Source organism: Symphalangus syndactylus, chromosome 18 (assembly GCF_028878055.3).
Source record: "Symphalangus syndactylus isolate Jambi chromosome 18, NHGRI_mSymSyn1-v2.1_pri, whole genome shotgun sequence".
NCBI classification, from domain to species: domain Eukaryota; kingdom Metazoa; phylum Chordata; class Mammalia; order Primates; family Hylobatidae; genus Symphalangus; species Symphalangus syndactylus.
This window is the reverse complement of record NC_072440.2, coordinates 83048478-83066317: the sequence shown is the minus strand read 5'-3', so window position 1 is coordinate 83066317 and position 17840 is coordinate 83048478. Positions and strand designations below refer to the sequence as shown.

Here is a 17840-nt window from a genome sequence, read left to right as displayed (position 1 = left end):
CACTGTTCTTTGATGGGTGGGTGGTTTCTGTTCTTGTGTCTTATGATCACAGCTTATTCATTGAGAACTCACTTTGAGTCAGGCTTGTATGACACTTGGAGGCAGGTATTCTTTATCTCACTTTACAGAGGAACAAACTGAGGCTCAGGGAGGTTAAGTGACTTGCTAGCGTTGCAGAGAGAGGTGATTCTGGGGTTCCAATTCAGGTTCCCCACACTTGCAACCATGACACTCTCTATTTTACTAGGAAACAGGGAGTGAATCTTGCACTTGATTCCAGCTTCCATACTGCTTTTCAAGTAGAAGGCACTTAACATATTGCTGATGATTTGATGGGTCAGTATGCAAACTGTTGCCCTTGTAAGTGCCACCCAGTGCCTTCTGGTTGTGATGATCTTGATGATGATAAAGATATTGCATGATATGTTTTGATGGGCCTTAAAAAGTTAGACAATAGCTTATTCTTGTGTTGAACTCTATGTGAATTAAAAAAGCAATTCTCATTTATTTTTTACCTTAACTATCCCCTGCTGTTTCAAATATGGTTAGGTGGGGAATGTCAGGAACAATCTTATTATGAATGCTGCTTTTGTCACAAAGGAGACTTTCTCATGACTCAGTACCAGCTAATTAGTCTGTCAGTGGCTTTCTTTGGCGAGGAGTGTCATTTGATCCATTGTTGACAAGGTGCAAGCTGCTTTCTACCTACTCTGTGGCAGCTCCACTGGGTCTGACATTTTCTCAACCCCGAATCAAGATGTTATTAAAGCTTCTGATGGTTTAAAGCCAACTGGGATGAGAGTGGATTGGTTTTGTAAACAGCTGCCGGAAAGACAACTCAGTGGTACTTTAGTAATATGTAAACGCCTCAGATTTTCCTGTGTGTGTGTGCATGTGATACAAAGGCAGCTTCTGTGATTTCTAAATTCCTGGGACATGATAGTCTATTTTTTTTTTTTTTTTTTTTTTTTTTTTTGAGATGGAGTCTCACTCTGTCGCCCAGGCTGGAGTGCAGTGGCGTGATCTTGGCTCACTGCAAGCTCCGCCTCCTGGGTTCATGCCATTTTCCTGCCTCAGCCTCCCAAGTAGCTGGGGCTACAGGTGCCCACTACCACGCCCGGCTAATTTTTTTGATTTTTTAGTAGAGATGGGGTTTCACCATATTGGTCAGGCTGGTCTCAAACTCCTGACCTTGTGATCCACCTGCCTCAGCCTCCCAAAGGGCTGGGATTATAGGCATGAGCCACCATGCCTGGCTGAGACTGAAATTGTTTTTTAGAGATGGGGTCTCACTATGCTGCCCAGGCTGGAGTGCAGTTGCTATTCACAGGCACAGTCACAGCTCACTGCATCCTCTATCTCCTGGGCTCAAGCGAGCCTCCTGCCTCAGCCTCCCAAGTAGCTGAGACTACAAGCACATGCTGCTGCATCTGACTCTGAGACTGAAATCTTGAAAAACCCTGGCCCATTTAATCAACACACATTTATTGAATTAGTACTATGTGTCAGATACTATTCTAGGTACTTAGGATATAGCAGTGATAGAAATAGACTACAATTCCTGCCCTCTTGGAGTTTTTTTTTTTTTTTAAAGCTTTATATTATGGAAAACATTTCAAATTGCTATAAAAGAAGAAAGAATAATATACAGTAGTCCCCCACCTCTTTATCCACAGGGGATATGTTCTAAGATTCCCAGTGGATGCCTGAATCAAATCCTATATGTACTATGTATTTTCCTAAACTTGCATACCTATGATAAAGTTTAATTTGTAAATTAGGCACAGAAAGAGATTAACAATAACAACTAATGATGAAATATAACAATTATACCAGCATCACTACTTTTGTGCTTTGTGGCCATCATTAAGCGAAACAGGGGTTACTTGAACACAAGCACTGGATGGCTTGACAGTCGATCTGATCACTGGGCTGGCTACTAAGTGACTAATGAATAAGGAGCATGTACAGTGTGGAGGCCCTGGACAAAGGGATGATTCAGATCCCAGGCGGGACGGGGCAGGATGGCGTGAGATTTCGTCATGCTACTCAGAATGGTGTGCAATTTAAAACTTATGAATTGTTTACTTCTGGAATTTTCCACTTAATATTTTCAGACCATGGTTGATGGCAGCTAACTAAAACCACAGAAAGTGAAACTGCCCATAAGAGAAGACTACCGCACCCACCATTCAGCTTTAATAATTATCAATATTTTATTCTTTTTACATCTATCCCTCCACCACACACTTATTTTTAAGGGAGCACTTTAAAGCAAATCCCAGACCTCAAACATTTTTCATACATACATCAGTATAGATGTCTAACAGGCAAGAATTTTTAATAGAAACATGACCATCATGTCATGATCATCATACCTCCCAAAATTAACACAATTGTAAAATATAATTTAATATCCAGTCCAGGCTAAATTTCCCCCATTTGTCTCAGGAATATTTTCACATTTGTTTGTCTGAATCCAGATCCGAAGAAAGTCTGGACGTTGCAGGCTGTGGATGGAGCTCTTATGTCTCTTCCGGTCTATAACCATTCCCCTCAGCCATTTTTTGATTGTCAGAATTGGGTTATTTGTTCTGCAGAAATTCCCACATTTTGGCGTTGGATGATTGCATCCTCATGGTGTTTTTAAAAAATGATTTTTATTATGCCTTACATTTTGTATAAAATAATAGTTATTTCTAGAGGCTTGGTCAGAGTCAGTTTCAGTGGCATGTGCTGGGGAGATTGTTGGTCTGACATCCTTCTGGAAACTGGCTTGTGCTATTTTTGTGTGCCAAAGATGCTTCTGGAGGTGTCTTACTGGCCAAAAATTTGGGGGGTGGCTGGTATCCAAAACTTAGCTCTTGTGCCGCAGTCGCAGTTTTCATCCTAATGCCATGTAACATTCCTTTTGTTCCATCTTCCTTTATGTAGGCTTTAAGAAGACTTAAATTAAAAATAAAAATAAAAATACATAATAATTGCATACATTCATGAGGTACACAGTGATGTTGCAACACATATAATGTATAGTGATCAGATCACAGTCATCAGCATATCCGTCGTCTCAAACATTTGTTTCTTTGTGTTGAGAACATTCAACATCCTCTTTCTAGCTATTTGAAACCATATAATATATTATTGTTAACTATAGTTATCCTACAGAGTTATAGAGCACTAGAACATATGCCTCCAATCTAGCTGTAATTATAAAGAAGACTTTGCATCATGTGGTGTCTGACAGTGGCAGCAACTGAAGGGTCTGGGGAGCAGTGCCCCATGTAGGAACATGCAAATTCCTTTGTTAGTGTCTTCTCAGGAACTAGGGCTAAGAAAAGGGAAAATAAATTTATAGTATAGGGCCAAGTATGATAGCTCATGCCTGTAATCCAGCACTTTGGGAGGCCGAGGTGGGCGGATCACTTGGGGTCAGGAGTTCAAGACTAGACTGGCCATCATGGCGAAACCCCGTCTCTACTAAAAACACAAAAATTAGCCAGCCATGGTGGTGTGCATCTGTAATCCCAGCTACTCGGGAGGCTGAGGCAGGAGAATCCCTTGAACCGAGGAGGGAGAGGTTGCAGTGAGCTGAGATCAAGCCACTGCATTCTAGCCTGGGTGACAAAATAAGATTCTGTCTCAAAAAAAAAAAAAAAAAAAAATATAGCATGAAACTAAACTAGATCAATTGAATTGAAATATCTGAGGGGGGTCTTTAGGGTTTATTTTGCAAAAGATATCTCAGTGATTCTAATGTACAACCAGGAATGAGAAGCCCCATTCAGATAATAAGGCTCGTGTGGCTCAATGGAATCCTCTTCAGTTTGTGGTCTACTTCAGCAGGCAGTCCCCACCTGCAGTCTTGACAAAGGAGATGGATTGGAGGAGGGCAAGTACAGGTAGAAGCAGTAGGAGGTTCCTGGGGTCTCCAGTGGCTACTGATTTGTAAGGATTTCTATGGTACGTGAATTTACTCAATAAATGATATCACAAACTTTTTGAAGAATGAAGACAGGGAGTTTGGTTTGGAGAATCCAGAAATGTGATAGGAAGAAAGGATGACTCCAGTGAGCAAAAAGAAGAATAGAGTTGCCATTTACTGACACAGGGAAGGTTATGGGGAAGTGTTCCATTTTGAACATGTTCTATTTGTGATATATAATATATGCTGTAGAATGGATGTTGAGTAGGCAGTTGGATATACATCTGAGGTTCAGGGCTGGAGATAGAAATTTGGGAATCATGAAAACAGAGATGATATTTGCTTGTTTATTATTATTGAGATGGAGTCTCACTCTGTCCCCTAGGCTGGAGTGCAGTGGCATGATCTTAGCTCACTGCAACCCCCACCTCCCGGGTTCCAGCAATTCTCCTGCCTCAGCCTCCCAAGTAGCTGGGACCGCAGGTGCATGCCACCATGCCTGGCTAATTTTTGTATTTTTAGTAGAGACAGAGTTTCACCATGTTGGCCAGGTTGGTCTTGAACCCCTGGCCTCAAGTGATCCTGACTCGGCCACTGAAAGTGCTGGGATTACAGGCATGAGCCACCATGCCCGGCCAATATTTAAAGCCATAGACTGAATAAGGTCACCTAGTGAAGGAGAAATTGACTTTCTGGAAACCGCATGAAGAAGGTGCTTATAGAACCATTGTAAGGGTTTCTCGGAGGCATATCCAGGAGGGTGATTGCTGAGTCATAAAGCATACTGCTAATTTTTTTCACTAAACACTGCCAGGTTGATCTGCAGAATATATTTACCAGTTTAAATTTCCATCAGCAGTGCATGATTACTATTTTCCCACATCTTTGCCAATATTTGGGATTATCTTTCTGATTTTTGCCATGCTGGTGGGTAAGGCAGTGGTGTGTTTAAAACAGTTCATGAGAGCTGATAAAGCACATTTCTTCCCAACTTCTTGTTCAGTGACCTCAAGCTACACTGGTAGCTGGAAACTGGCAGTGCCCAGAGTATTTGTACCATGGAAATTGGCAAACACTGTATATTAGGATTCTTCCTTCCCTGGGGAGCTGGTTTTAAAACATAGACCAGCATATTGGTGGCTATGGGGTGTGTCACACTCTTTATATTCCCACTCTCTGATTATGAGTGGGGTTGAGCGTCTCTTTAATGCTTCGTTGTCATTCTGGCTTTTCCTTCTGTGAATTGCCTATTCTTATACTTTTCTCATTTTTATATTGGCCTTTAAAAATATTTTATATTGACTTCTTTTTGATTTGTGAAAAGTTCCTCATGCATTTCAGATATTAATCTCTAGTTGCTTTTGAACATACCACATGTCTTCTTCCAATTCGTCAGCCATCTGTTAATTTTTTCTATGGTATTCTTAACTGAACAGAACCCTTAATTGTGATGCAGTCAAGTCATACAATTTTTTTTTGATTCAAGGATTGTACTTTTGCAAACCTGTTTTGTGAAGTAAATTCCTAACCCACATTATAGAGATAGTAGTCTCCTGCATTTTCTTATCATATGTAGGTCTGCCATTTATCTGGAGTTCACCTTTGTACATGGTAGAACATGGGGCTCCCAACTTTATTTTTTCTTGACAAATTAAAGCCAGTTTCCCCAATGCCGTCTTCTAAATAATTTATATTTTTCTCATTGATCTGTGGTACCACCTTTGTGTAAATGGAGGTCCCATTTATACATGGGTCTGCTCCTGAGTTCTTCATTCTGTTTCCTATTTGCTCTATGTGTTCCTATACCAGTACCATAATATTTTTATTACTATGTGGCAATGACATAATATCTGGCATGGCAGGTCTCCTCTGGTTTTTCAAAATTGACTTAACGGTTTAAAATTTATTTCTCCTTATATATTTTATAAGTTTGTTGAGTTCCCTAAAAATTTAGTTTCTGCTGGAATTTTGGTTGTGATAACATTTACTTTGGAGACTAAATGGATATTTTTACAATGCAAAGTCATCCTATCCATGCTATATCTCTTCACTTACTCAATTTTTTATGTCCTTAAATAGAGCTTTAAAATTTTCTCCTTAAAGTTATTGCAAGTTGTTGGGTTAATTCCTGGATATTATGCTTTAGAGTTGGTTGAACTTTATTGTTATTGTGAATGGTTTCTTATTGTCTGTTACATTTCCCTGTTGCTTACTGCTGATGTAGACAAAACAACTGATTTTTAGAAACTGATCTTGTACTTGGCAACTTTGCTGAGCTAACATTACTTCTAATACTTTGTTGATTCTGTTGGGCTTTTGATGCTGACGATCATATCTGTAAACATCACAGACAGGAAGACTTTAGGGGCTCTACCCAGTGCTCTATCTTTTGCATTTAAGCACTTCTGCTAGTTGAACTCCAATCTGGTGCCCCAATTCTGACAGTTGCGTATCTCTCATGGTCCTAAGGGCCTAGGCCCCCTATACACTCACAAATTAGAAACTGATGATATTCCGTCCCATATCCAGTCCATGTAAAAGCAGTGACCTTTCTTCTTTTGCTATTTCCTCTAACCGTTTTATCATGGTCGGGGTCCTGAGAGCTGCTGACAGATCTTCCTGCTGCTGAGTGTCTGAATTTCTGAATGCTGCTCTATGCAGCCATTCTGGGTCTTTAATGCCCCGAAAGACAGCCTGTGTAGGTTAGCAAAGTAGTGAATCAACATAGGCCTTCAGATCAGACAGACTTAGGTTTGAATCTTATTTCTGCCCCTGGCTACATGGAGCAAGTCACGCAGCCTCCCACAGTCTGTTTCTTCATTTGTAAAGTGAAGACAAGATCTCCATAGGTCAAGTGCCTTACAGTGGTCAGTGAGTAATGCCCCTTCTCCATACTGTGATGTTGACCAGTAAGTCGATCACCTCCTGACACTGTGGATTATTGCTATACTTTTCAGGAACTTTGTGTCTCCAGATAGAATTGAATCTCAGCAGCTACAGTTGGTCCACATCCCCATGTGCCTTCCCACCCCAGTGAATAGTTCAAGTTCCAAGTTCTGGCCACATATCATTGTCCAGTCTCACTCTGGTTAACTAGGCAATACCTGGTTCTAAAGCTTGTATGTCATGAGGTATTCTAGGAAGCATGACTCCAACGAGCACTTGCATTCTTGGTGATGGTGTAAGGGAGTAACATCAGATTTTTGAACAAAGGCAACTAAGTAAGTAGGAGACTCTGGTGGCTTGGTATCCTGGGAATTTGCCTATGTATCATACAGTGTTTGGGTGTAGCAGATAAAGCCAGTGGCCTGGCTGGTTCTAACAGAGATCTTTATTATAGCTAAGAACAACTCAGCTAGCCATGCCTTGTCACCTACTAATAGTGGTATTTCAGAGGGATAATTTAAATCAGCAAGAAAAGTGAACTGTATACGTTTGGAAACTTCACCAATAGCTCCTCTGTTACACACAGATCTTTTTGACTTTCTGTGGTTCAATGACAATTGGCCTCATTTATAGGTGCTTGAAGCCAACCAAGGGCAGATTGCCTTCCTTCTTTTAACCAGCTAGAGATGGGGTGGGTCAGACAAGAAGAGGGTATGATGGAAGCAGGGAAAGGGAGGTGGACTCTTCAGAGGGAGGAGGAAGTATCCGTGTCACATTATCTCTGAGAGCACTCGCAGATGCTGAGCCTGCAGAGACAGAGAAACTGGCAGCTGACCAGGGTCAGGGATGGTCATGTATTCAAATATTGTGGGTTTTAGTCAACAGTGTGCTCCACCCGATTCAACAATGTGATGTGACTGCTCCTAGCAACTATTTTGATGTGGTGAATTTTGTTAACACAAGCATAGGACCTAAGAACAGGTGGCAATCTCTTTCCTGTCCGCACTTGGCAGGCCACCCACTCATTCCTGATAATCACATTTAAGAGAGCTCTGGACAAGCTGGAATGCATCCAAGAGTCCCTCAACATGCTGGTGAGTGGGATTGTGACCAGGTCATATCAGGAGTAGCCTAAGGGACAGGTAATGCGTGTCTTGGATGAACTGGAGTGAGGCTTAAGAGTCCCCAGGGCAGAAACAAAATCCAGTGAGGGGGAGATGCAGGGAGCTGGATTTTAGCTCCTAAGGTAGAAAGAAATTTTCCAAAAGGCTGATCAAAGATTAAATGGCTGCCTTAAAAGGTAATGAGTTCCTTGTTACTGCAGGTATTCAACTACCGCTTGGTGGGAAGACACTGTAAGGAGGATTCAGGCAAGTGGGAAGGGGACTTTTCCCAGTCCCTGAAATCAATGATTCTAACAGGAAAAGATGCTCTGGGGTGTGGTGAGCGCTTACCTCTGCTCTTGCAGAGACACTGACAGACGTTCTTCAACATCTCTTCCTGCCAGGCACTGTGCGCGCTGAACACAGAAGTATAGCCTCTATGACGCAGCCGCTGTAGGCCTCAGAGACAGCTGACAGATGTAACACTGTTGTCTCCATGTTTCAAACCTCGGTCATGGTCTTACTAGGTCTCCTCATTAAGGGGACTCACTATGTGTCCAGTAACGCTTTCTTGTTACCAGATGACAGAGTCAGGCTGTCAGAGTTCACGACTTTAGGTGCACAGCTTCACCCTGTCTGGTCCTTGCGAGACGGAAAAGGGGGTCAGGAGAAAAGGTGGGTGAAGAGGCAGCAAAGCCGCAGGAGATATGAACTAATTGCTCAACGTGGGTGTAGCATGGATTAGGCCTTTTACAGCAAGTCCTGCCAGCAGGGAACTGGTGGATATACCCTTGGCCACGCTCGGCTGGACTCTGGGGAGCCCAAGACAGGTAAGACGAGGTCCCCGGCCCGAGCAGCTGGTGGGGGCGCCGCAGGCTAGAGACGTGAGGCCGCGAGGCTGAGAGCTGTGAAGGCGGTGGGCATGCACGGCGTGCCGGGGCCGCCTGGCCTCGCGGCGGGGGAGGTAACACTGCGACACCCCGCAGACGCTGTCAGCCGGGGTCGCGGCCCCGCGTGCGCCGGATCTTCTGACTGTTGGGGAGTGCGGGGGCGCGGGAGCGAGGCGAGCTGGCGCAGGCGCGCGCTGCCTCCTCCGTCCCCACCGAGTCCCCGGCGCGTGCGCGGGGCCGTGGCCTAGGCCTGCGCGCCGCCCGGCCGCCTGCATTGCGCGCGCGCCCACCGCGCGTGGGAGGCAGCGGGAGGGGCCAGAAGAGGTCCGGAGCGGCGCGGCGGGAGGCTCCGTGGGCGGCCACGGGAGACAGCGCCGGCGGGAGCGCGCCTCTCGGCCTTTCTTCCGCGCCCCCGCGTCCCCAGCCGGCCGCTCCGAGAGGACCCGGAGGAGGCAGGTGGGCCGGGGGCGCGCGGGGCCCCCAGGGCCGCTGGCTGGCCGGCGGCGGGGTCGGGGCCAGGGTGGGCGGCCCTGGGGGCCCGCGGGGAGGTCGGTGGCCCCGGGAGGGTCGCGCAGAGGCACTGGGGGCTGTGGAAGCCCCGCGGCCGCCTCCCGTGGGCACCGGTGTCGCCGGCTGCGGGGAGGCCTTCTCGGGGCGGTGCGGCCCACCCGGTGGGGATGAGGGCTCCTCGTGGCGGCCGCTGACCGACGGCCCAACTTTAGGTTGAGGGGCGCGGGGTGTGCGGCACCCGGCGGCGGAGCTGGGCTCTGGCCCACGACCGACCGCCGCGGCTGCCCCGAGAGTCCCCGCACGCGCAGTGGCTTTCCAACGCGGCCTCTTCCCATTTCTCACTTGACTCCCCTTGCGCATTAAATTGTCGAGAAACCTTTGGCCAGTGGGTCTTCAAAGCTAAACCAAATGGCTGTCCTTGCAGTCCTTGGCTACCTGAGATCCCTTAATTCTGAACCATCCGCACCTGGGAGGGGAAGTTTGGAAGGAGCGCTGGAGCTGAGCCCGCATCCTTAAGGATTCCATTCACTGCTTATGATGGTAGCGCTTTGAATTAGATGTCAGGCTGTTCACGTCATCCAGACACTGGTTTTCAGCTCTGTTCTGAGACAGTGTTTTGATACGTATCAGAATGATGTTCCTATGGGACAATAACTTGCTGTATGTTCTGAGATACTAGACTGTTCGTATTGTGGCACCATCATCGTATAAAACGGCGCCTTTGAAAGATTTCAGTAAACACCTTCCTCCTTAGGAACATCCGCCAGCACTTAAATTGTACTTCACTTTCACTTTGACGTTTGTTGTTTGTGAATCTTGTGCACAGTTTAAAGTGAGTCGTCTAAACAGCACAGGATCGGGTGGTGCGGGGCATGGAGCAACTAGGGAGGAAAGCAGAGACTTGAACCTGCTGGAGTCTAGTTGGTCTGCATTTTTATGTTGGAGAACCGTCCTGGTTCCAGCTTATTTTGCTATCTTAAATGTGATGCATTTTTTAAATGCTTTCATTTGATACGGACTATCTGGACTGTAAGATTGAGTCTTGCCATGCATGGAATGTGTTTACTTCTGTTTTGTAGAAGATTTAGCCCATGGTATACTATTTGTAGGGTTCATTTCAGACATTTTGTGTTTACCACATACAGTCCCACCAGCAAGGGCTTTTAAAAAAGTGACCTATGTTGTCTTTTATTGCTTATGACAACTCCAATTTTGACACATGTGTTTGAAACTAGTGATCTTTAGATTATATAAAATCAACTTCATTCTTTCTCCCTGTTCAAACCTACAAACTCTGGTTACTTTTAGGCGTACTGCTCCCTTGTTAATTATCTATAATGAACTGTGGAACTATAGGCTTGCTTTAGTGTGTTAACCTTTATTTGTGTCTTGTTTCAGGCATTTGTATATTGTTTTCTCATCTGGAGAGTGAGCTGCACTGTTTTCCTTCAGTGCTGTTTAGAAGAACTTTTGGAGACCAGAAACATGTTCTTTTTGCATTACCCAATATGGTAGCACTAGCCACATATAGCTTTTGAGCACTTGAATGGGGCTAGAGCAGTGGAAGAACTGAAATTTTAATCTTTTCTTTTATTTTCCTTTTCTCTCTCTCTCTCTTTTTTTTTTTTTTTTTTTTTTTTTTTGAGACGGAGTCTCACTCTGCTGTGTCACCCAGGCTGCAGTGCAGTGTCCTGATCTCTGCTCATTGCAACCTCTGCCTCCCAGGTTCAAGCGATTCTCCTGCCTGAGCCTCTCGAGCAGCTGGGATTATAGGTGCCTGCCACCACACCCTGTTAATTTTTGCTGTGGGGTTTTACCATATCGGCCAGGGTGGTCTCGAAGTCCTGACCTGAAGTGATCTGTCCATCTCAGCCTCCCGAAGTGTTGGGATTACAGGCGTGAGCTACTGCACCTGGCCAATTTTTAAATTAATTTAAATAGTCACATGTGGCTAGTAGTTATCTGGTCTGACGCCACAGTTTTAACTTACTAGTCTCCAGGAAGCCTTCATTGACCCTCTTGAATCTGTGCTTTCATAGGACTCAGCTCTTCTTGGTCATAGCACTTACTACTTTCAGCTTTCTGGTAGGAATCAACACTAGGCTGTAATCTACATGAGGGCAAGGACAGATCTGGTTTCTTTACCTTTGCATAGCTTAGAACTTAGTAAGAAAAACTGAATAAATATTTGTTAAATGCATAAATAGCTTTTTCAGGGCAGGTATTTCAATTTTGAGTTCTCTCTAGGGCCAACTAAGTGTCCAATACTGTAAATACCTGTTTAGTAGATTGTACAGATGTTATGTAGGTAGCAAATAAAAGGATCATTGCAGTTATGCTTTAAATACTTATGTGGTGAGATTGGAATCTCAGGAGAGTGATGACTCATAACAAAGTATTACAGGAAATTGAATGAAAGGGCCTCATGATTCCAGCTAATGTAGACACAGCTTCGGTCTCCTATTTGTTGAATAACTCAAGGATGTTCTTGAACCATTTCTCAAATCTGAAGTCTCCTGGCTTCAGTAAGGCTCTTTTATGGGGTCCAGACAGTCCCGAACCAGCCTGAAGATGCTAGTGGACATCCCCATTTATTACTGCTCTGTGTTAAAGCATGGACCAAGGAGTCTCGGGAAAAAAAAATCACAAGGTATTTGAGCCATGTTATATAAGATGCTTTTGCTAACAGCTAACTTGGAGTGATGAGTAGGATGAAATTCCTATAGAAATCAGAGTTTGGGGAATTTGATTCTAGATATTGTTAGTATCAGAGGCACCTATTCTGTAGACACTTGATTAGGGCCAATTTTTTTTTTTTTTGAGACGGAGTTTTGATCTTCTTGCCCAGGCTGGACTGCAGTGGCGCGATCTCGGCTTACTGCAATCTCTGCCTCCCAGGTTCAAGCAATTCTTCTGCCTCAGCCTCCTGAGTAGCTGGGATTACAGGTGCCCACCACCACGCCTGGCTAATTTTTTGTATCTTTAGTGGAGATGGGGTTTTGCCATGTTAGTCAGGCTGGTCTCGAACTCCTGACCTTGGGTGATCCACCTGCCCTGGCCTCCCAAAGTGCTGGGATTACAGGTGTGAGCCGCCGTGCCTGGCAGGGCCAATTTTTTTTTTTTTTTAAACCTTAGGCTTACTTTATAATCAGTTGTCACCAGTTAACCATAGTCGGATTTGGAATGAAAGTGTGTACTCTTTCCAGATCAGTATACTTAGACATTTGACCAAGAGTCCAGGTGTCATAAGTCTTCAGATCCAGGAATTGCTTTTAGAAAATGAATCAGACTATAAGGAAGTTTATAGGGGTACATAGTTTCCTTTGGTAAGACAAAAGGTAGAATGTTAAGTTTTTCATGAAGATAAGGAACTGTAACTAGAGAAAAACGCAACAAAGACAAAATACAAAGAATGTTCACTGCATTGGTCAGGTAATATTGTAGCTTCTCTGGACTTGAAGTATCTAATATGGAAAAGAATGAAGCTGGTTACATCTGATTACATGAATCCTCTTTCCACTTTGAATCTAAGCTTTGAATATTAGTTAAATATGTGTAACACACTGTTCTAGCTCCTGTGGTAACTGATAGTTGTGTAGTTCATATCTTTGAGGATCTCAACAGTTTACAAGGAAATGAAAGGTGCTCTGGGGATCGCTTAAAAAAATTTTTTTTGAATGAGAAACTCCACCCTTTGAAAGGGAAGTCATGTGGTGACTCCTCTTCACCGACTCAGACAGATACCCACTGAATCACTTTGCTGAAGAAATAAGAGTATAAAAACATGTCTGAGTCCCAAACCGTGATTATAGTCAGATTAATTTTCCTAAAACAGCTTTAATCATGCTACTCTCTTTAAAAAAATCAGTAGTTTCCCAGTGCTCATGAAAGTAAGTGGTTTGGTCTTTGATCAGGTATTTGCTCCTCAGTACAGCCCTAAAAAGCCCTTACAGCCTCACCTCTGACTGTTTTTCCTAGCCATATCCCAAGTTCCAGCCTACTGTTCCTTTAATGGGATCCCCTTTTACATTTATACCTATTCATCATTCAAGACTCATCGCAGATGATACCTTCCTCACCATTTATGATTCTTAGAAGCTCCCACTGCAAATGTTCCTGGTACTTATGTGATGGAGCGGATCCCATTCTGCCTCATAATCTATAGTTATTAGTGGTATTTTGTTCACCTTAATAGATTGTAAACTACCTAACAAGCATAGACCATCTGTTAACTCATTTTTGTATTTGCTGAAACATCTAGAATAGTGTCTTGTATGTAGCGGTTCCTTAATAAATACTCAGTACTGTTTGGAATTGATAGTATTTGAGGAAGATCACCACTGCTCTATAACACTAAGTCCATGAACTTGTCATTTTCCTATTTACGTGGCAAGGTTAATGTCAAAATGCTTCTAAGTATTTGGTGGTAAGTAATTTTAGCATCCAAGAAAATGTGAATACCTTAAAATAGTAACAACTGGATTAGGTTACCCAATATATAACATCTATATCCATATAAGCATACAATTTTTGAGGAAAAAGAAAGCCTCCTCCTTTTTACCAGTTCCTGCCAGTATTAAGAAAACATGAATCAAGTTGGGAAGACAACAGTGAGCTCAATGAAATGACCGTTTTATTGTGGTGGGGCACTGATGGTAAGGATAATTAAGTTAGATATAGGGTTGGTTAAGTAGAACAGAGCACACATTAAGTAATAGCTAGTATGGTGTTATCTACTACCAGATCAAGCCATCCATTACCTATTTTTATTCTATGCTTTCTACTGAAATAATCTAAACTCATTTTTCATTTAGTTTGATAAAGTTTTGCTTACATTTTAAAAACAGGAATTCATGATACTTCAGATTGTAAAGATCTGATACAAAAGAAACTGGAAGGCTTTTAGCTTCACAAGTTTGGTTTTATTAGCAGTTTCTCTGCTTTCTACATCATTTCTGAGATGTAGGCTAGGGTGTAGTACAAAGTCTCATTTAGAGCAAATTTATTCTAAGCACTCATGTTTTCTGGGAAAAAGAGGTAATATAAGCCATGTGCTTTAAAAGGCATGGCTTCCATCTTCGGCCAGGATAGAACTCACAGACCCTTGGACCTTGTTAAGTCGAACAATCTTAGTAAACTCTTAGATTTTTAAGAGTGACATGATTAATTTTCAGTAAAGTTTTCTGGGATAGAAAATAATGGAAACATTTTAAGGTAGATTATCTTCATATGATGAGCACATTGCATGTCATTTGGATGACAAATGATGTAACTTGTGCCAGCGTTATGGGAAGTTAAAGATCCATCTACAAGGGTTAATGTGCCCTTGTTTGCTACACGAGTAGGAGGATTTCACCCATTTAGATTAGCTCAGCATTTAAAAAGTGTTTTCACCTATTATATATTCCTTTTGAGCTTTGTCTAGAAAGATTACATGTGCCACCGACTGTATAAGAGGTGGTGTGAAGCAATGTATGCCTTTTAACAACAGTTTTGCCAAAAGGAATTTTTTCCCTTTCGTAAAAGATCCTTGCTGAAAATGTCAGCAGATTTGACATCAAATAACTTTTAGGCAGTGATTGAAGGCAGTCATTCTAAGTTGCATGCAAATAAAGCAGAAACACTTTTTTTTCTTTCTTATTATAGGTGGCTTTCTAGAAGATGACCATAGAGGACCTTCCAGATTTTCCATTAGAAGGAAATCCTTTGTTTGGAAGATACCCATTTATATTTTCTGCTTCTGATACCCCAGTTATCTTTTCCATTTCTGCAGCACCAATGCCTTCAGACTGTGGTATGTGAAGTAGCTGTGCTTATTTTCTGTGAACTGGTAACTTGACTTCTCTGTTATGCCTTTTTTGCACTCATAGTTTTTCTTAGAACCATTTTTATGGTTTTCATAAAATTGCTAAAGTTTTCCTTTTTCAAAAATACAATTGCTTATTGCTTTTTCTGCTTCTTAAGCCAAATGCTTTATTTCTGCTGTCAGCATTTATATTATGTTAAAATGTTCATTTTAAGCATCATGATGGATTTAGAGGACTTTATTTTTAGAAAGCAGTGGTGCTTAGACATCTAGCATTCTTCTGCTATTGATGTATTTATTTTGGTTAAATATACTGACTTGCTAAAAAAGCCATGTACTTAGGCAAAGAGGGTAAGAGACACTTCCCTGGAATGTGAAATGAGATTGGTTAATGTTTAAATTCGTCCATTTACATCTCCTCTGTAAAATGTTAATTTAGAAGCATTCCATTTCTCATCTATCTAGGCTTATTTCTCCAGAACCATAATAAAAGAGAACCAGGAGATAAATTTGATAGAATTGTTAAATTTCCAATTTAGAGTTTTTCAAGTAAAATGTTGGTTCACCATTTCAAATTGTCTTTGGAGGTAAAGGTCATACAATTTTTAAATATTAGTAGATATAAAGTTATTGGATTGAGAATTTGTCTTTTTAGTCATATTCATTGTAGTATAGTAATTCCTCATCTCCAAGTATCTTTTTTTTTATATTCAGATTCTATAGCAGCTTACCTAGACCAGTCATCAGAAGTATTATATAAAACCTGTACCTTGATCTTGGGAGTTATCTGCAGGTTTTGCAATAATCGACTGGGCTTATTTTCGGATATAACAAAATCACTTATGCAGGGGAAACCTTGAACCTTGTGCATTGTACCTTATGTATGATACTTGTCTCACTCCATCTCGACTTCTAATTGTCATATTTTCTTTCCTCTATTGTAGCGCTTTGGGATGGAGAACAATCATATTTTATTTTTGTTTATCTCAAAAAGGCTAATATAGTCATTTGTTATTAGTTGCTCAATGATTGTTGAATAAATACATTGAATAAAAGGTGATAATGGATATTGACATTTTGTGTAACTGGAATTAAACGTTGAAACCCCATCTCTACTAAAAATACAAAAATTAGCCAGGCATGGTGGTGCGCGCCTATATTTATTGTCAGCTACTCAGGAGGCTGAGGCAGGAGAATTGCTTGAACTGGGAGGCAGAGGTTGCAGTGAGCTGAGATTGCACCTGAGATCCAGCCTGGGCCACAGAGTGAGACTTTGTCTCAAAAAAAAAAAAAAAAAAAAAAGCGTTGTAGTCTTAGAATTATAGGTTTGTAGATTCTTATGAACCTTTCCCCACTCACCTCCCTGTGTAGAAATCATATTTTCAGGATCTCTGTCAGATAACCATTTAACCTCTTGCATGTCTTCAATAGTGGGAAACTAACAAAATAGTTAATTTTATTGTTAAAAAGCTTTAGTTGTAATAAAATTGTTTTTGTATGTTGACTCAAAATTGGTCTCCCTGAAATTTTGGCCAAGTGATTCTAGTTTGATACATGGCACAAATTCCTTTATAGGATAGCCTTTAAGTATCTGCAGATAATTTGAACGTTTTAACTTAGTCTGAACCTCCTTAGGCTACACATTTCTGGTTCCTTCACCAGTTTCTGATTGTCAGGATTTTTAGACCCTTTTAATCGTAGTTGCTTTCTTGGCACACTGTGGTCAGTGTCCCCTTGAAAAATGGCATATATAATTGCATTTATTGAGCAAGTATTTATTGAGGGCCTCTTGTGTGCTAGGGACTGTCCTGGATACTGGAGATATCAGTGACCAAGACAGGTCTTCTATAGGGAAGACCAGTAAACAAACAAATGAATAGACAAAGCAAAAATAGGTCGTAATGAATTCTGTGGAAGAAAGAAACAGGGTGCTGTGATAGAGAACAATGGGGGCAAGGCAGCTGCTTTAGATGGGGTGGTCATTCGGAGAATCAGAAGAGGTTGGCTGTGAGAAGAGCCTGGGAAGAAGTGTTCCAGGAAGAAAAACAGAAAACTAAAGGCACAGTGTTGAGGGAAGACCTTGGTATATGCTAAGAATTAAAGGAAGGCCTTTGTGGCTGAGAAGCAAAGTGATTGATGTCAGAGTGGGAGGAGACGGAATTGGACAGTAAGACACTGGCCAGGTCATGCGGGGTCATGCAGGCCCCCATAGGGAATTTTTATGTAATGCCACCTAATGAGTGTAAAACCAAGAAACAAAAATAAACCAGTCCACAGAAACCAGAGTTGAGGCATGTGACTCAGTGTTGACTCTCAAGGTGATTACCCTGTAAAACTATGTACTGTTCTTGCATAACAATTTTTGGAATCTTTTGCTTTGAAATGCCTTCAGAATCAGTTTACACAGAATACACATTTTATATATATTATAAATACCAAAATACCTTATTATATATTTTGCTTAAACATTGAATTATCTGTTAAATTTAAAAAATATAAAAAAATCTCATTTACCCATGTAGTTACCATTTCTAGTGCTCTTCATTCCTTTGTGAGTGTAGGTCCAGATTTCCATCTGATACCATTTCCTTCTGCCCAAAGCACTTCCTGTAATGTTTCTTATGGTGCTGGTCTGCCAGTGATGAATTCTTTCAGCTGTTTTATGTCTGAAAACATCTTTACCTTATTTTTTTGAAAAATGTGTTTGCTGGGTTTAGAATTAT

General features: G+C 42.0%; 1 protein-coding gene across 5 annotated transcripts in view; it reads left to right on the top strand.

The window, feature by feature from the left end:
• Nucleotides 1-17840, top strand: part of CLIP4 (CAP-Gly domain containing linker protein family member 4) — an 86002-nt gene that overhangs the window by 8701 nt on the left and 59461 nt on the right. The window contains exons 1-2 of one of the 5 annotated variants that reach the window (XM_063622754.1): nt 9006-9253; nt 14958-15105. In XM_063622754.1, the coding sequence (XP_063478824.1) occupies nt 14973-15105 (133 nt within the window). In that variant the 5' untranslated portion in view covers nt 9006-9253; nt 14958-14972. Of the gene's footprint in view, nt 1-9005; nt 9258-14957; nt 15106-17840 lie in introns of those variants that run through there. The other 4 variants (XM_063622755.1, XM_063622756.1, XM_055254446.2 and 1 more) reach the window with 4 other exon arrangements.